At 33.4% G+C, this 21,034-nt stretch overlaps 1 protein-coding gene across 3 annotated transcripts in view; it reads right to left on the bottom strand.

Moving 5' to 3' along the window:
• LOC120777954 (capon-like protein) overlaps positions 1–21,034 on the bottom strand; it is a 319,841-nt gene that overhangs the window by 11,354 nt on the left and 287,453 nt on the right. For 2 of the 3 annotated variants that reach the window (XM_040109570.1, XM_040109569.1), the window contains exons 6-9: positions 16,645–16,822; positions 7,883–7,986; positions 1,901–2,071; positions 60–182 (exon numbers count right to left, since the gene is read on the bottom strand). In XM_040109570.1, coding sequence (XP_039965504.1) covers positions 60–182; positions 1,901–2,071; positions 7,883–7,986; positions 16,645–16,822 — 576 coding nt within the window. Of the gene's footprint in view, positions 1–59; positions 183–1,900; positions 2,072–7,882; positions 7,987–16,644; positions 16,823–17,195; positions 19,632–21,034 lie in introns of those variants that run through there. The other variant, XM_040109568.1, reaches the window with a different exon arrangement.

Below are 21,034 nucleotides of genomic sequence, written 5' to 3'. Positions count from 1 at the left end.
AAAAATTGGTAAATATTACAAGAACAACAACAAATATAATTGTTTACATATGTACATACCTGCGGTGCCATGCCGATATTGGCCGAAGTCAGTCCGGCGCTCTGCTGTTCGTTGTAGGCGCCCAGCGATGCCAGATGCTCGAGCAGCTCGCGATTCTGCTGCAGCAGTTGCTGTGTGCGTGCCTGAAATCGGGCAAAAAATTATTGTTAATAGCACTCAAAACTATAGCCTCTTTTGCTAATGCTATTTTCAATATCATTCTGAAGTACTTTATAATCGAGTTTATTACAAAATCAATTCAATTTGAAACTAAGTGTTCATTAGGCAAATTAAATCGTAAAAAGGTATTTTTAAAATAATTTAAATATTCGGTTTGCTATTGTTGGAAAATTTTAACTTGAGAATCTTTGAAGTTCTTTGTTTTAAATTAAATGATAATCAAAATGGGCTGAATTTGATTTGAGTATACTATACTTATACACACATTTTCTAATTTTCAAAATCAGGTTAATTAATTCATAAATTTAGTTTCTTGTAAATTAAATTTTTGTTTTAACTTGGTATTAAGTTTTAATTTACATTAACAAAAAAAATAGTTAAAATTTTTGAGTTTTGATTTTAATTTGCCTTCTGTCACTTTTATTCAATAATTTTCTCGTATATTCCTAATAAAAAATTTGAAAAATTTATTTTCGGAAAACAATGGGATTGATTTTGTTTTCTTGTACTAATTTCAATTCTAACACCATTTACACAAAAATACTGAAGCCAATTTTTTATTCGAAATATATGTACATATTATACGTAATATATGTATGTATGTATATAAAGTTCGTTGGGGGTACAGCATATAAACTTCCTTCAATTAAAAAAAAATTGAATATTTAAAACACGTTACATGTGCCTTTCATTCTTAAATTTTTTTCAAAAAAAAATTTCCTAAAAATTTCAAAATTATTCAATTTTTTTTTATTTTGTTTCATTTTTTTCAAAAGCGTATAAATTCTATTTTTTTTTTTAATTTTTGAAAACTATCATTTTATATAATATTTATAACACGTTGTGTTTAACTTTGTTTAATCAATTTTTTTAACAATAAAATAAAAAAAAATTTTAATCTTGAAAATTTTTTAATTTTTTTTAATTCTGTTTCCTAAATTTTTTTCTTACCAAAAAAATTGTTTTCGAAATTTCAAAATTTTTCGAAATTGTTTATTTTTTGATTTCACTTCATAATTTTTCTTTTTTTAGCAATAACGTATAAATTTCGTGTTTTTGAAAATTTGTGTTTTATAAAATCTGTTTTCGAAATTTTTCTAATTTGTTTGCCTAAAACAGTGCGCTTTAGGGCACTTTATTTGGAAATTAAGCTTACAATAAAGTAATTAATAGTTGTAATATTTTTAGTTCAATTTAATCTTCATTAAATTAATTATTAAAATTTTGTTCTCTTATCAATTAATATTCTTAATATTGAAAAATATAAAATTTAAGATATTGAAACAAAATACGGAAATAAATAGACCTTAAATTTTTATATAAATATTTATGTATGGAGAAGCAATCATTTAAGAATAAAATGATAAAATATTAAATTATTACTTCAATATTTTGTTTTTTTTTGTATTATTAATAGTATTTTAAATTGATTATATTTGGGTTTTTATTTCTAGAATAAACATTTTTATAATTTTTTTTGAATTGCGTTTATTGAAAAAGTTTTTAAAAGAATTTCGTATGTTATAAGTTAATCACTTTATTTCAATTCGAAAATAAACGTATATAATTTTCTTATAAATTTTTAAATTTCTCATTTCACTGAAATATTCAAGTGAATCATTTATATGCATAACACTGTATTTTGTAGTGCTTAGTTTCAATACTAGAATTTAACACTCACCTGAGCCTCGATGCGCGCATTTGTTTCCGATATAAGCTGCTCGCGCACCAACATCAGCTGTGCCAATGCCTGGCGCGTTTGTATGGCCTGCTGCTCCAATTGATCCTTTAGTTTGCTGATCTCATGACTGGGCGACGACGGTGTAGTGGGTGATTTGTCTTCGTCAGCGGTCTAAAAAGAAAGCGGTTGAGAGTGGTATAGTTACATTCAATGATTTGGTTTGAATAATATACGTGGATTAAATGGAAGGGCTTAGATAAAAAACATAAATATTAGAACAATGCCTATTCGGAGATATAACCTGTTGAACACAATTAAATATACGTTAAAAACAGATTATAATATTTTATTAGAAAACTCACGCATTATATTTTGCACGAATATCAGTCAATCTCTTAAGACTCGTTTTTACCTTGTTGCAACAACAACAAACATCGGATCTGCAGAAATGTGGATAGTGCTGAATAAAAATAAATAATGATAATCTAAGGGAACTCAGAACAAGTGAGTTGTATAATTAAATTAGCAAGGAGCTAAGAAAAAAAGTAACACCGAGTTTGTAAACAATTTTGTAGTTATAACGAAATCAGGTCTGTGGAATTATGAATATGTTGCAAAAATGTATTGGGGAGTCCACTTCATTATGAAAAAATGGCCTCATGCTAGCCATCAATACACTTCTGTTAATGACGATAACATGGAACAAGTTAAAGGATCGTATCAGTGTGAAATTTTCGAGAAATCGATTTTCTTGTAGCAATATCGGATAATATACATTATAATAAGCTTTCTTCCTAATTTTGAAATCGAAATTCAAATTATTATGGTCAGTAGAGCGTTTCTTGTAGAAAGAGAGCAGAGTGGGAAACGGAGCGAACTCCAATCTTTAAACGCGTTTTTCTCAAAATGGTGTTTTTCAAAACGGTTTCCATTCTCAAAGGAAGAGTTGCGAAGATATCAAGTTCTTTTATGGAGACATTTTTAACGTCTTTCTTTTGTTTTATTTTTTTTTTTTTGAAAGCTTCCTATTTTTTCTATGATAAACTGTCGAAAAAAGGGCCAAATTCGATACTTTTTGTTCAAATCGCCGCCATTTTGTCACTTAAAAAAAAACAAAAAAGCTTTCATAGCATGATAGCAACTTTCCTATAGATTAATAATCTTTTTTAAATTTTTTTTTAGACCGAAATTGCGCCCACAATCGTGGACATCGTACAGGACCTTTCTTATACGTGTTATCCCAACAACAATTTATTTAACTATTACACGCCCAATAAATAAACAAAAAATCATATTGCGTTCAACATGAATGTATTTATTTATAAAAAAAACCGGAGCAATGAGTTAATTTCAACATTAAAAAAATTGCGAAAATCAGTGATTTTTCGGAGGGTCACAATGAGACAATCCCTTAAAGAAACAAATGAATCGTATTAATGGTAGACTCAACCAAAAAACGAATATTTGGCAAAAAAAACATCGAGTAGAGATTACAAAAGAGCTGCTTAACAACTTAGCTGATATTCTACATTAATTATCAAACGCATCATTACTAGTGGCCCTAAAAATTTGCAGCCGAAAAAGTAGGAGTAGGAGTTAGAAAAAGACAAATATATGGGTTTCGGCCTCCACTGCAAAAATGCTCAGAAATTCGTCGAAGAGGTTCATAACAAAATTTATGGAAAATTGGATTAAGCGTTAGCAAGCTTGTATTGACTCAAAGGAACTTATTTTGAAAGCGATATTAAAGAATTGTATTAGAATACCTGAAAATGTTGTTCTGACACACCTACACATGTATATACCAACACACAAATAAGCCATAAACACGACTTTCACAAATATTAAAATAAACATTCGCCGAAGAGTGCGCGATATGCCAATTATTTTTAATGTGCGCACACGATTATCAAAGTGTGGTTACGCCCACCAAAATCATGGGAGTAAATCAGCGCTAAACGAGCATTTCGCCTTTGTTGTTGCTATCAATCGAGCGTTTTTCGTATGTGTTTAATGGCTGATTTATTTATTAGCGTTTTGGCTATTTGAAAACAGACAACCAAATTAATAATCAAAATCGATTTTAACGCGAGTAAACAAATAAGTAGTAAAACAATAACAAAAACAACAACATATATACGATGTTATCGATTTGTGCAACAAAATTTGATGGGCTGAAAGGCAAATTTTTGATGAATAATTTATCGCCAGCATATTGCGACCAACAACTCGCCCCTGGCGATGGCGAAGAACTCCGCCAGCTTTTAGGAATTTATTGTAAATGCGCCGTTAGACTATCTGCATATAATTCGCCGATTTGCACTTAGTTATGGAGGATATAAAAATCGCGTCGGCATTTCGGCCGAGAGGCGTTGAAATAAAAATTCCACACCAAACGGCGGCGGCGGTCGCGTCGTTTGCGGCTAAATTCATCATAAAAATTTCAACGCTTGCATTTGTTTGCCGGTTTGCGAATCCATCGTTTTGTTGGACCAAAATACATACATATGTATGTGTGGGTGTGTATACTTATTGTTGCACTATGCATGAGTAGGCCAGCCGATCGGTGTTGTGGCACTTTGTATCGCTGATTTTAGAATTTCGTGCTAATTTTGGCGCCGTCTGGTGCAGGTTGAGGCAAAGAAAAAAAATTCGAAATTCAGACTAAAAATAAGTTAACATATGTATGGTAAATACTTTGTGGCTTAAATGAAATGAAACAGACTTTTATAGGTAGTGTGATAACTGACGGAATGTATGCTTGCCTAGATGGAGCTATTCGAAAACATAAGGGTGGTTCAGTACAGGGAAATGTAAAATTTTATTGCATAAAAATGTTTCCAAATGAAACCAAAGGTCAAACAATTTATTTATCTGCCATGTTTCGAATTTATTTGTGACTGATATTAGTTTTCAGAGAAAATACCTCAACTTTAACGTCCGCACAACACATCTCAACAGTATACAATCCTATCAAGATGTATTATACTAGTATATTTATTAGTCTTATTACCTATTGAGTGCACAAGACTAATATAATTCGACCATTTAAAATGCCTAATGCCCACCTTAATGCATATATGACTAATATTTGGCATATGATTTGAAAATATCGCATAAACACCAACCTATTTACGAGAGTCTGGAATTATTTGTGTACACCTATGTCTAACTAAACAAAACGTATTTATAAATTTTAGCACCAAAAATAATAATTATTCAATTTTTTGAAACTTTTTTGCTTGTGGTTTCAGTAAGACATTAATGTTCTGAATCAGTAAATGTGTGAGAAAATTTTATCACATTGTTATGGTTACGTTGTAACTCATGTAATATGAAACAATAAAAATTAGAAACAAAAATCATATATTTTTTATTTATTAAACAAAAACCATCAAAAGGACAAGTTTTTAAAGCAATTATTTAAACTTTTAATTTTTTACGTAATTTTGATATTATTGCCAATTTTTTTCTATGAGAAAATCTTTTTCGATATTTTTTATATATGCTAACTGTAAGAAATTATTATTTTATATAATTTTTTTTATAGATTTCTAAAATATTTAATATATTGTATAATTTTTCAACAGAGATTAAACCTATCCTGAACTATTGTGCGGTAGAACTGGAACTATGAAGTCTGATAAATCGGTAAGAATTAGAAAACAGCAGATAATATATTAAGCTTTCAATAGCATCCTTTAATCAAGTTTTAAAATGGGCGAAGCATTGATAAAAAATGCATAGTTATAAATCGATCGTTAAAATAACAGTTTCTTATGAAAAGCTGTTCAGAAATCGTATTCGAAAAATTATAAACTAGCTATAACAATATCTTATAAGAGACATATATAGTTGTAAGAAGTATATTTCAAAAATATAAATTATATTACGGTATTGTTTATAAGATAGCGAGAGGGAACATATGTGGACTTTGAACCAAGAAAAAATTAAATTGATTTTTAAAAACAAAAATTATTTGACTGAAAAATTTTGATTTTCGTCGAAAAAATTTATATAAAAAATAAGATTATAAAGTACGGATGAAATATCAGCAAAGAGTAGTGGCACAAGTTTTCAGGCCAATTATAAAAAGTCAGTCCTAAAACATAAAAAATTACAAAAATTAACACATTTAATTTTTGAATAAAAAATATATATTTTTTATCGAAATTCCGGATATAAATTATCGATAACAGAATTTATCGACTTCGAAATAAAGAAGTCATTATATAAATTATCGATGACAAAAAATTTAGACAACAAAAGTTACCGATAACAAAATTATCGATAACAAGATTTATCGATTTCATAAAGTACTTAGAGACGTAGCCTTTGGCGATATTTTACCGTAAAACGCAAAGTTTAATTTTTCTTTATATCCTAACCATTGATATTGATTAGTTTAGATGGCTGATCTAGAGAGATTGCACATGAACTGCTATATGTAGTGCTTTGTGAAGGCATAGAAAAGAATAAATCCTGTGTTCGAACTTAAAAATTAGCAAAACGTTTAGTAGCCAATACAAATTTACACAGACGTTTAATTTCCATTCCCCCCAGTTCGGTGGGATGTCTGAAAATGTGAGCTGTCAAGTATTTAAGTCTTGATCGGTCAGGTGTCTGAAGGTATGAGCTCCCAAGTATCAATGGTAGTTCAATGCGATTTGTTCCATTAAATCATTGATATACATTAAATCATTGATATATATAATATATATACATTTACAATTGATAAAATCTTACAGTATCCGAAAGAAATGAACCGTAATGTGTCCGTAATTTAGTTAGCGCCGGCTTCGAAGGAAGGATCAGTCGTTACATTTTCGTTCTTATGAGAGCTTTGACGCATTTGAAATGGTTAAACTTACTGTTTGGCTCACTTATTATTATTTTATGAAATATATGACTAAAAGATCGACCCAGAAATGAAATTATCGACCTTGTTAGATGGCAAAACCTTGCAACGCACAATTAAAACAGCATTTTTGTTTTGACAAAGACAAACACAGCAAGTGATATATTTATAGTACATATACAGATGGGCAAGCGGTTTTGAAATCACTAAAGACCCAAGAGTTTCGCCAAAGATAGTGAAAGCATGCTGTGATCTCTTCGTAGATCTAACATTATTTTTCACTATTAAATTGCAGCGGGCTTCAGGATATAGTGATTAACTAGCCAGAGCAGGCACTACCCTACAATTAGACTTCAGAAAACAAGTATCTGGCTACTTGTAGATATTTAAATGACAAACATGTTATAAATATAGCTGAGTCTCTGTGCTGTTAATACAGACTTGCTGTGAGCCTCATAAGCCGACTATTAAAATTCGAAAAGAATGGCATACAAATTCTAGTAGTAATGCTAACAGGTCACTGTCTAACTGGCAATTAAACCAGAACGTCTAGAAGCACCATATACTGTTTATTGTAGAAGTTGTTAAAAGGTGGAAGAAGAAATGTGAATGCAAATCTTTGTATACGAAAAGAATAGCAACTATCGGTCGAGAGTTTCTTGATGATGTTTTAGAGGTTGTACAGATAAAACTTTTGGTACTGCTGAACTTCATCAGAAGCACGGGGTGGTTCAGAGAGGATACAGATAGAGTGAGGGAATTTTAGTCTCTTTAGTATCATAATGAGCCTCCTAAAGGCCTAGGTGCAGAGAACCACTCGACCTACATACCTACTTTGACGGCCAAATGTTAAGAAGAACATAAAATGCGAATATCGTGGGAAAATTGAAAAGATTTTGATTCTAAAAATATTTCAAACTTAAAGTCGCAGCGAAAAAGATATAACAATTATCAATTATTTAAGGATTTCACTGTTTACTATCTTAAAAACTATTTACTACTTGGAGCAAAACTTACTTTTTGCACACCTTTAAATTCGCCACATGAGGTGTGTGACTCGGCTAAATTATTGCTTTAAAACGTCTATAGACTTATGACCTTAACACTATTATTCAAAAACTTACCAACAAACTGGGTGACTTGCGCATATTCGAACTGGTGTGTGGCACCAATTCCAGATGATTCGGTCTTTGCGGTGGCTTTATGTCCGTCACAGCGGTCAGCGGCTCTGAAATGATAAATATTATTCAATTTAAAAGCGATTTACTCTTACATACTTGTATATAGGCAATGAAGGGCAAAGTCGTAAATTAAAGGTAAATATAAATATTTACAATTATTATTATTTTTTTTATTAAAAATTGCAACATGTGGTGCCACAATTCAATGTTATTTAAAAATAAGCTATATCTATCTATATTTTTTGTTTTGATTTACCATATATACATCCATATTCATATACACAATCGTAGTATGAGCTCACCTGCGCGCAAACCATTTGGAAATTTTCAATTTCGAAACAATTAGTTAATTATTGTAAGTATGGCAAGGTCTTAAGTTCCGCGCCATTAAAAGTTAATAGCCATTTTATAGGCGCCAAGAGAATGATCCAAAAACTATATGATTTACATCTAAATAAGTTTACGATATTCAAAGTAGTAAAAACCATTTGGTCTTATTGATTTGAGTAAAATTCCGTTCGGGCACGTAGGCTTCAGTGTAAATATGTATGCATGTGTGCTCGGAGGTGTGTTAGTGGCGGCCGGCTGCTCTGTCTAGGAGCCAGGTGCTCGGGGTACCTTAGTGTGCTTTGCCTGCCAGGAGGCTGTTGAGCAAATATATCAATATATATTTATGCGCATATATTTCGAAAATAATTATATATACTTAATATAAGGTGTGAAATTGCCTGCGATTAAACCAATTCTCTGGAAGCTCACCTTTAAGTCATTTAAATGATTGCTGTACAAATTGCTTTTAATTTTTATTCCTAACTGCAATTTAATTTGTTATTGTTATTAACCTTTTAGCTCACATCAAGTGCAAAATTTATTTCGCGTTTACCGCGTACATACTTATGTATATACACGCACGACTCTTATATGTTTGTAGGTGTTCCATTTAGTTCCTTCGTGTATACGAATTAATCTATTTCAAACGCTTATTTATTGGAGTGTGAAAATCGCGCGGCTAAAAATGCCGACTGTTGATGTAAATTTTTGCACGCCGCACTTATATACATATATACAAACATATATCTATGTGTACTTGCAGTCAGGTGGGAAATATTTTTCTTTTTATTTTTTATGGAATGCGCATATTTTAATATCGAGAACATGCCAGAAATATTTGAAATTTCCAAAGTTATGGAAAGAAAAGTCCCACCGCAGCAATTCAAGGCTTAAGATGTGAAATTAAAAAAAAAGATTGTATTTAATCTTTCAATAGGTTATACCTTTATAAATCACACCTTGAAATTTTAAATCGATATCTCAAACAATTTTGGTATTACAGCCTTCTAAAAGGAAGCCGCTCAGTTTAATCAGCTTAATCGGTTTAACTTTAAACATGTTTTTTCAAAACAATGTTTTTCCAATTTTTGGAAATACCGGCGTTATATCAATTTGTAATTTTTTGATCTACGGACAATACTTTAAGTAAAGAACTTTGTTTTAGCCTCATGGGCCGGAACCTGTGCAGCAGTGGAGGATCGTTTTTTATAGCGTCGGGGGTCACGTCCAACTTCAACAATGCTCAATTTGATTTTTCAACAATTTTACTGTGTATTCTTAAATTAGTAAATAAGTATATCATTAAAATTTTAAAACCACTGATTCACTACTTTTGTTTTTATTCCCAAACATCACCTCTTCTCTAGGCCGTTACATTATGTATGTCCCTTAAGGGGGTTATATACAATTAGAATTTTCAACAAATCGATTTTATTTTATTTTTTTTTTAATGTAAATATATTTAAGAATACACAGACAGACATACAAATCGTTACCGTGAATATTTTCGAAGTTACACGCAAATTCGAAAAGGCGTTTCAGAGCCAGCTGAGTGCATTCCAAACTTTAATCGCGTTTTTATCAAAATGGTGATGTCAAAGTCGGCGACCAACTTTACCAACTAAAACAGGTTAGTATCAAGATTTTAGCAATTAGTCGAATATTTTTCTTATCCATAAATATGTTCTTTTTTTAGAAACAATTTAAGGCCGAAACTTTGTCCAATAATCGATTTTTTTTTGAGAAACCACCATGTTGTAAAAAAATTTTATTTTACTTATTCCTTCAATTTGCTTTACTAGATTTAATATTACTTTAACTTTTAATCTGTTTGGTTTTTAAATTTCAGAGGATCCAGTTCAGAGATAAAGTGGTCACCGCAAAACGTCTTTTTTGAGAGGAGCTCGCGGAGATCAGCTTTGGTTTCTTTTCAAATAAAGATTTTTACTAATTACTATGTCTAAGTTTAAAGATATCATGTGTACAAATTTTTGGATCAATAAATTTAAAACTTTTCTCAGAAAAAAAATCTGGAAAATTCGCTTTTGTTCGGCCTTCTAACTGTATATATCCGCCTAATATAATAAGCTAGAAATCGGTGAGCTTTATATTAAGCAGATCAAAGCATGTATTTAAAAACTTTTGAACAACTTTGTTATAAGACCTCGGTTTTTAGAGGTAGAAAATTCGTATGCATCCTTAGTTTCAGAAAACCTGTCACTTTGTGATGCATTCAGAAAACCCGGTTGTTGGATAGGATGAGTATGCGGATAATATAAGTATGACCTATCGTATGGCGTGCTTGCTTGCTTCAATTTACAGGGAGAAGTGTGAAATTAAACTTTTGTAACCAATTGTGGTGTATAGTTCTCCTTCGCCTGTGCTTCCAGCGTTTGTAGAGCTAGCTAAATGGTCTCTTTGAGTCCTTTTTTAAAGAACTCGCTGAATAAGATAAGAGATATGGAACATTTTTTTAATTATCAAGATAAAGATATCATTTTTTTGGTTTCCATATTGTCGACGTCTATTTTCATTAATATTTTTATTATTCAAAAGGCAAGGCAGTTGAAGTTTACAGTGATGCGTCTAAATTATCGACAAATAAATAACAGGCACTATCTGAAAGCTATATCGTCAGGTAATTATCGAACGAGTTCAAAAAGCTTATGATAATAATTTAAATTTTTTTAAACCACTTTGTGTAAGTAAAATTTTTTTCACAAAGAATTTGTTTTTGACACCTGTCATTGCTATTTTGACAAATGTTCGAACGTCGATTAGTCTTCTATCAAAAAAATAAATATTTTTACTTTGCGATTTAATATAATTTGAAGCAGAAAAATCGTTTTCGCCACTGGAGATCAAGATTAAAGGAATTAAAATTTCTTCAAAATGAATAGTCGATTATTGAAGCAAATTAATCTCAGTAAATGTGCTTTATACTGCTGCACGTATCTAAGCTCCAGTTTGGTAACAATTATGTGATATTATGTGAAGTTTGGACTTTCACAAAAATTTGGAACTAACTATATTATTTCCTTGACTAAACTCATGTCTTTAAATTAGCACACTCCATAGATCTAATCATCAGCGGATTGAGAACTAAATTAAACAATTATTTATCTAATTTATTTCTAATTACCTGCCACTAACAAAAATGTGTGTAAAATGATGTTTTCAATTTGATTTTTGCTATTTCTTACTTATTGCAATTTGTTTATCCATATGATTATTGAAGAACAAAAATGTAAATATAATTGTGATAAACTGTAAACATCATAAATTAGCATTTTGAATATTCGCCGGGATGTCAGAATATAAAGGATATCCTAGACGGATTTGCTAATAAACAATAAGTAAAATATGGCGTTTCCATCAATTTCAAACTATGAAGTAGATGAAATTTTTATTGATGGAAATGAAGTGCTTTATTTAATCGGAAGTACTATTGCATATAATGATATATGAAATCAGTCAATAATGAGCAAGCACTCTTAATAATCATCAGTCTTTAATATTGGCAGGCAATTGACTGCAATGATTGACAGTTAGTTTAAAAATTAATAATTCTCACTTAGAATTTGATTAGTGAGATATTTATTTGAAATCGGTTTTTGAAAAGAAATTTATTGCAGGGAAAACGGCTTTAAGCACTTAAGAATTTCAGAAACACGATTTTTGGACATAAATTGAATGTATACAGGGGTGATTCAAGTAGAGGTACTTCAATAGCGACAGATCACGCGTGAGTCAAGTTGGCAGTGAGCAAACATAGCAGCCGTAGCTTAGAGTGTACACAAAAACCGTGAAGAGTCGATTCGGCGCCGTTCGCAGTAACTCGTACTGACGTATGGAACGATGTCGAGATCTTAAATTGAAAGCATACAAAATACCCATTTCTGGCTCGTGGGTATGAAAACAAGCAAAATTTCCGCATTTGGAACGAAAAGCAACCTGAATAGATTCAAAGGCTACAATTTCATCCAGAACAAACAACCTTTGGGTGGGCCGCTGGAATCATCAGTCCATATTTCTTGAAAATTGATGCCGGTAAGAACGAAACCGTTTATGGCGACCGTTTTCGTAACCGACTATGTGATGCCTGAAATTGAAGCTCGTGATTTCGGCAACCTTTGGTTGCAAAAAGACGGCAAGACTTCCCAAACACTTGAGTGAGCATATATTTCACGTTTTGGGACGGTCGATTGGCCATCAAGATCGTGTGATATAGCTACTCTCTCTAAAATCATAGAAAATTATTATTTTAATTGAATTTGAAGGCACTCGACCAAACAAATATTGTAAGATCCAATATAATGAATAAAATATTATCTCGAATGATTTGGAACTAACCCAAATATAATCTTTTAATATATTACCTTACATTTTTCCAAGTCACAACCAAAACAGGTATTATAGTAAATGCTAAGTGCTTATGTCTCCTAACTAACTCAAAATATAAAAACATATTATTTTCATTTCATATTTTTATGTTTGTCAAAATATGAATTTAGAAATAGCGAAAACGCACGTAAAGGCCTGTCATTCCACTATGACATCATCCGGTGTGGTGGGTTCAACGACAACGCCTAACGGCAAACGCAAAAAATGTGAACTTTGTCGAAGGCAGAAAAGAACTATGTGAGTCCTTGCTAAGGTCATGCGTGCTGTCTTCAAAACGTCAATAAAAATAATTAATTTTTAATGACTTGCGGCTCAAAGAGAAGAATTGCTATGAAAAGTGGAAATAATAAAAAATTAGATTTGCAAAACATCGCCTGTTGACAACAGCTGTGATTGCTCCAATTTCTTTCTGTCTCTTCTTCTTCATGTTCGCCTCTGTTTGGAATTTGCTAACAAGCTCGTAAATTACAGTTTCATTAGCTGCTGGCGACAGTCAGCACGTCAACGCCAGTGGAAAATTGAAAATAGAAATTGTCGAAATTTTGTTTGACTACAAATGAAATGAAGCTGGCGTGTCAATTATTGCCAAAAAGGATGAGCTCATTTTGCATTAGTTATGACGTGGTAGCGCAATTGTGGTCGGCGTGTGTATATATTTTTGATTGAGCCTGTGTTTTGTTGAGGGTATTTGTGATATTTTTGTTATGCTCAAGTGGGATTTCGATAATAAATAGGCATAATTTGGAAATTTTCCGACTTTGAAAAGTTTTTTTCTAAAAAAATATTATATACATATATGTATGTATTTATAATTTTATAAAAATATTTTATTTAGCATTTTGTTTAAAATTTCTTTTCGAATAAAAAAATAAGTTTTATTTAGTTTTCAAATTTTATAGTAAATACATTGAAATATTTTGTAAACTTTAAATAAAATATTTTTATATTTTTGTTTTGAAAAAATATATTTTACTTGCTTTCGAATTTTACATATTTTTCCCTCTGAGAATTTTAAATATGTATAATTTTATAAAAAAATCTAATCTAAAAAATTCTTTATTTAGTTTTTAATTAAATACAGATGTAAATTTATAAAAAAAAATTAAAAAATTAAAAAAAAAAACAAATTAAAAAAATTAATAAAACACTTTTTACAAGGAAAAAAATTTAAAAATTAATGTATGTAAAATTAAAAAAAAAATTTTACATATTTAATTTTTTTTTATACATTTTTCAAAAATGTATACATATTTAATTTTTTTATGAAAAATAATTTGTTTTTACGTTTAAATTCATTTTCTATTAATTTTTTCAAATTTTCTTTCCTTGTAAAAAAATATTTTATTAAATTTGTTAATTGTAAATTTTTTTTAAGCATTTCACCAACAAAGAAATTTATTTAATAATTTATTTTTATTATTTTTTCATTACTATGAACTCATGCTGGTGACTAATTTTGCTTTTCCTTACACTCAAAATAATATAAAATAATGTAAATACATGTATAAGTATATATCGACACTCGCAGAAGCACATATATTCCTACATACACTCGCAACACACACTCCCTCCTGCATTCTGCATGGAATTGCCATCAAAAAATGCGACATATTTCACAGTTATGATATTCGTCGGAATGTTTTTTTATTTATCAAGCCATTACTTGTGCCAAAAAGTGAATTTATGCGCGTGAAACGCTTTCTCTGTGCATTGCCTGTCTGCTTATCTGTCAACCCGCCGGCTAAAAATAAGCGTTCTCGGCGCATCGCCCATTGTATGGGGGTCCAATGTGTGTCGCCGCTCGGCGGCAATGTGTGAGCTCATGTGGCATTAAGTGTCGATGATGGAGTCAAACCCTGTCAAAGTGATGTGAGATGTGATGTTGCGGTGATGCTATGGTTGTGAGGTCCGCTTTTTTATTGATGTGTTGCCCAAGGCGTTTTGCCAAAGTGGCATTAGCGTTATACTTTTCCAAATTTTTGTCGAATTTTATATTCATATTCTTGTTGTATTTTTTACAGTAAATATGATTTGTTGTAGCAGAAATTTGATGTCAAACATAAAAAAAAATTAAGAAAAATACACAAACAAGCTTTTTTTCAGCTGATGACGTCAAACGTACACCGCAAATGTTGCCATCAGCTGTGCGTGCCGTGAAGAAATTGTGCAACTCGCTGCCGAAAACAATTTTCAATGCCGTTTGACAAATCATTTAGAGCAATTTCTTTTGTGTCTAACGCGAGCCACTGCTGTGTATGATAAGGGTATACTTTGGACTCTTTATGCGTTTGACTTGCAGATTTTGCTGGCCTAATCAACTTTGACAAGTTACGTTTTAGCCTCACCGCTTGAGTGCCAAAGGAACAGTGTTCAGTTAGAACCGAGTAAACTTTCTCCATCTTAAGGGGTCCCGGTGGTCTAGAATTTTCAAAAAATCGATTTTTAGTATAGTCCTTTAAGAATATACTGTAAAATTTTTGGAAGGATATTCACATTATTTTAGCTTCTACAGTCGTTTTAGCAGGTAGCGCGCGGTCAAGGGGCTCAATGAATGGATGCTTTGTACGTCATTTATCTAAAAAATACTCTTTTCGGCGTGCCGTTGATGAAAAAAAACTATCCATCCGAGTCACTTGAAATTTTAATATGGTGTTTATAAGATCAATGTCTATAGCCGGGACTACGATCAAATTTTAATTTTAAGAACTTCGATTTTTTCGATCTAAAACTGGTCCAAAAATAGATGCTTTCAGAATCTGAACTTCAAAAGCGCGAAATTTTTTTAATTTTCAATTTTTTTTGTTGTAGTTCCAGCGATAGCTGTACTCCTAGTGATTAATAATTTATTTGGTTTTTATGTTTCAGATGTTCTGAATCGTCAAAATCAACAACGGCACCTGGAGTAATTTTTTAAGATAGCTTTTTTTGGACGCCATTTTCATTATTGATAAACATTTTTTTATTTAACAAAAAAAAATATTTTTGTACTTTTCATAAGTGTATAAATAAACTGTAAAAATTTTAAATCGATTGCTCTTTTTTTAAACCTTATTTTGAGGGTTCTAGACCACCCGGACCCCTTAAAATTACTAAATGAAGCTGTAAAATTCTTGTAGTTCTGAACATGAACGAATATATGTTCAGATGAATCCTAACACTAAATAAAAACATTGTCTCCCGAGAAGCCTTTCGTTTTAGTGAAAATATAGTCTTTAAAGAGCTCGTTCGAAGAAATAATTTTGCAGCTCTCTGATTTAGCGGAATTCAACTGAAAACTAGTGAGAGTTAACTTAGAAAAGTACGATACAAAGCTGGCATAAGATCTATGAAATATTTAATTTTTTTTCGTAAATAAATTTTAAGCTTTATTTGTATGAAACGCGCCCCAAAGACACCAGTTTGCTAAAAATTTATGAGTAATAATACTGTGGGCAAAAAATAGTAAGACTTCTATTCTACGTGAGTTTTCGCCAAATTTTCAACCAATACCGAGCCGCAACCACCGGATTTGCCTGATTTAGCACCGTCTGACTTCTGGTTATTCAGCAAGTTTAAATGATCGCACCGGAGAAATCATTTTGAGTCAATTGAAGACATTAAATGCGAAGCGCTAGGCGCATTGAAGACTCTACTGGAAATGTACTTTAAAAACTGCTTCGAGGAATGGAAAAAACGTTGGTACAAGTGTATTGGGGCCAAGGCGGATTACTTTGAGGTGAACGATAAAGAATGAAGAATGAATTAAGAATTTTAAAATTATTAACAAAGTTTTACTATTTTTTGTCCATTTTAGTATTTTTCCACCATATCGAAATATCAACTGATTTGGTTTTAAGCACTATTTTAATTGAAAACTTTTGACTTTTAGTAAATTGGGAATATAAATTTTGAATAATTTCATAAATGGGAAATACATACATACATAAGTACTGTGTTTAAAAGAATTCATGCTATTCATTACTTAAACGTACCTTTTTTATCCAGCTCGTCATCAGTCAGCTGTTGTACCGAAATGCGTTCTACATCGAGTAACTCGGATGAGACATCCGAGCGTTCGTCGTTGTGATCCAAGGAATTCTTATGAAGATTAAATTTGTGACATACTTCAAAGGCCTGACCGACGGTGCGTACAATACGCATCGCTTGTGACTAAAAATAAAAGAGGAAGAGGTAAAGAGTGTTAGTAAAATATACAATAAACAAAATTTGGGCTTAAAATTTAATGGAGATAGAGGTGTCTTAGAACTTAACAAAAAGACAAATTTATTTGAAATTAATTGAATTTTTCTAAACTTTTTTCTATTAGTTGTTATCACCATACGCTCGGCGGGCAAATCCCGGAAAAACAGGAATTTCTTTAGCTTTTCTAAGATTGAGTTATTTCTTAAAACCCTCAACAGCCTCATCTACTTAACGACCAATTATCGATATTACGCAACACTCTAATTGAAATTTCCTAAACAAATAGCGCACGCAAGCAATACAATTATCATATACGATCTATCGCGTAAGCGTGCCTCACCTCAAAGTCCATTGTTAAATTCGCATTATCCACAAAACAGCAGCCCGCCGCATCCAGCGCAATATTATTAATCTGAGCAGCGTAATTGCGGTTATCAGGTAATGGCATTAAGGCAGCGCTGCTGCTGCTGGCGCTCAAATTATCACAGCTCACTTTATGTGCGTTCGTATTTCTAATATTGCCATCGTCTATGGTGAGCCGATTGCTTGACTCTTTGCCAACCGGAGATGCCTGTGCAACTTCAGCACCAGCGCTTTCCGGGCGCTGCAGGGGCGAGCTGCGTCGTCGCACACGCGGTTTATCCGCCACTGGTTCGCGGAAGGAGAGCTTCTTACGCGGTTTCTCGCCGCGGGGCTGTTCACCGCTAGGCGCGTTAGTGCTACCCGCGCCACTACCGCCACCACCACCACTCGCCATACTGCTACTACTGCTGCAGTTGCCTAACTGCGCATTGTCATAGCCGGTAAAGGATTTGCGGCGCTGTAATTGCACGCGCTGCTCGCCACGCTGGTAAAGTTGATGATGGCGCCGACGATTTTCCGGACTCAGATGGTGTGACGCATCCTCATCATAAGCGACGCCACCACCATTTCCGTTGCCGTTACCACTTACGCTTTCGCCGGCCAGACTCATTAGCGCCGGTGAAGTGTTTTGCCGCTGCAATATGCCGCGTTTACTATTATCGCCAGCCGGCGCGTAGCTGTCATTGACCGACCGCGATTGCTGATAATTGCGCGCGTGCGGTTGTTCATACTCGACGCCATTGTATTCGCTCTGATTGTGATACTGATTATGATTGAGCATTTGTGCGGATGTAGATCGGCGATGCGGTAACGGTGTGCCGTCCGGTGTCAATTTCTTGAACTTCAGGCGCGCCCTCAACACACTTTCACTGCGTTCGCTGCGGTCACGTCCGCGTTCACGGTCTCTTTCACGTTCGCGCTCACGCGCTTGCTGTTGTGGATAGGATTGCTGCTGATATTGTTGATACTGCTGCAGCTGTTGCTGTTGCTGCTGATGTTCCTTCTCCGCTTGATGACTTGATACTTTGCGCTTTGTCTTACTCATGACCGGCAGCTCTTTCTTTATCAGATACACAATGTCCTCGTCATTGAAGAGTATGTGACGCGCGGGTGCATGCGCCGCAGCAGTCGTATTGCCACCGCTGCTCGAAGGCATGCAATGTAGCTGCTCATCGCTCGCGCGCTGCTCTTTATGCGCTTGTCGCCGTCCGTTGCTCTCACTTTCGTCCGTCTCATCCACATAACGGTAATTGCCGGCCTGCTCGTCGTCGCACAGCTCGTCGTTCGCCTGTCGGTAGGCTTCCTTGGCGCGCATTATATTCTCAATAAATGTGTCGTCCATAAAATGTTTGCGCCCATTCTTCTGCTGCCCCGCGCTCAGCTCATTCTCAACGGTGTTGATGAGTTCGTGTATATCCAGACTCTTATTGCGCGCGACCACTTGCTTGGGTTTGAGGCGTTGATTGGATTTTTTCAGCGTCAGCTCCTGCGCGCCTTTCTCTTTGTTCAACTTATCGCCACCGAGTATGTCGCGTATGAGCCCGCCGCCGCTACGAAAGATATTTCGGTGATAGTGTACGCCCGCATCTTTATCGGCGCCTGCCGCATTTGTGTTGTTGCTTGTGCTGTTGCCGGTGTTTGTGTTGCCGCCAGCGCTGCTGTTTGTTGACTTGGCGTTCGTTGACGTCGCGTTGATTTTTTGTTGCTGTTTTAGTGATTGTTGTTGCTGCTGTTGTTGTGTTTGTGTTTTATCGCCCGCCTTTTTGCCGCGTCCCCAAGGCAGAAAATCAAATGCTTTCGTGATGGGGCTACGCGCGCACACGGGCGTTTCGGTCACGCTGCGGTTGCGCCACAAGCCGCGCTTTAATGAGGACGTGCCCGTAGTTGGCGCCATTGCGCTCGGTCCACCAATGGCTAAAGGTTTCGCAGCGGCGTCGTGCTTCATCATTTCCGGCTCGTTGAGGACCGCCAGTTCGGCGCAATTAGCTTTTTGTGCAAAGGTTTTGAGCGACGCGTGGCCACGTGCGCTTGCCAAACTAACAGTCGCGTAAGTTTTCACCTTGATATGTTACACAGCGTATTAATTGTTGCTTTCTCTTTTGTTTAATTGTCAATTTGTCATAAAATTTCTGTGTGTTATTTATTTATTTCGCTTTGGCGCTCGCGGAAAATGTGCCACCTGTTGTGGGGTAACTTGCGTTTGCCGTTTGGAGGCCGTCGCTTTGTACGCGATTATTCGCAAGTGGCATTCACACACGCAAACACGCACTTGCAGAACAAAATATTTGTGTTGTGTTAAATAAGTTATTAATATTTCAATGGCATTTTGGCAGTTTGTTCGCCCACTTAAATGAGCAAGGGGAAAAAGTGCCGCTAAGCGCTGAAAGCCAACGGCATCTTTACGGAGTTTATTCACTTTTTGTTTGTTGTTGTTCCTTTTTTATTATTTTTTGTGAATTCTTTTCTCACTCACAATGTTTTTTAAAATTTTATTGTATTTCGCGAAAAGTTTATTTTGATTTTGAATTTCTGCGAATTTTCACTTTGCTCGTTGTTGTGGAAATATTTGAAATGCCTGCAAATCATCGTAACTATAATAATGAACTTACACACATGTATACACTATGCATATTCATACGTATATTTCATGGAAAAAATATTTAAAAAGAAACATTTCTCTATATCCAAAGAGTTTGTATCACTTTAGCGTTATTCTTTGTGGCGTTTGGGTATTTCGCGCTCATAACCGTAAATCTATTTTGTATCAGAAACACACGCGTTTATTGTTGAATTATTTTTGCTCAACACTTTTTAAATATTTTTATTGGTTGCATATGCGAGATTTGTTTTTAAATGTGCGAATTTTGGTTTGCAATTTTTATTTAATAATATTTTGTTTATTTAACGTTTAATTTTCATTGATCTTTATAAGTAAATTAAAATCAAATAATTGAAAAATTATAACAGACGAATTTTCAATGGAATTAGATACAACTGTCAGCGTTTTGCTGAATGACCCTCCAAAGCAATTAAACTTTTACTCAAGCTAACAAGGTTGCTTGAATAAACATTAAGCAAATATTTCATATTTAAATTTTTTTTTTAAATTTCATATTTTTCAAATTTTTTTTTTTTCGAAAAATGCATTTAGTTTTGCGGTCAATAGTCAGTTTTATCGAAAATATTTATTATAGCCAAATGATATTTATAATTATTGGTCTTCGTGCTGCTTTACTTTATGCTGTATAACTTAAAAATTAAATTTCGAACGATCAATTGTACGGGAGCTATAAGTTTTAGTCAACCGATCTGCATGATTTTTATTGTAGCATTTTTATACATTCTCAGTAAGAAGTATGCAAAATTTGGAGTTCTTAACTGCTGTATTGGCTGCTGTATAACTCAAAAACTAATTTTCAAACGATCTATTGTATGGGAGTTATAAGTTTTAGTCCACCGATCAGCATGATTTTTATTGTAGCAATTTTATACATTCCCAGTAAGAAGTGTGCAAAATTTGGAGATCTCAGCTGCTGTTTTAGATGCTGTATAGCTCAAAAACTAATTTTCGAACGATCAAATGTAGGGGAGCTATAAGTTATAGTCCACCGATCTGCATGATTTTTATTGTAACATTTTAATGCATTCTCAGTAAGAAGTGTACAAAGTTTGGGGTTCTTAACTACTTAAATGAACACTATACAACTTCCGAAGCTGTTTTTGAACGCACAATTGTATGTGAGCTATGAGTTATTGTCATCCGAATTCAACGATTTTTCTTACACTAGGCTTAGACATCATAAGTAAAATATGCTC

This window comes from Bactrocera tryoni, chromosome 5, assembly GCF_016617805.1.
Source record: "Bactrocera tryoni isolate S06 chromosome 5, CSIRO_BtryS06_freeze2, whole genome shotgun sequence".
NCBI classification, from domain to species: Eukaryota; Metazoa; Arthropoda; class Insecta; order Diptera; family Tephritidae; genus Bactrocera; species Bactrocera tryoni.
This window is presented reverse-complemented; position numbering and strand designations above follow the sequence as displayed.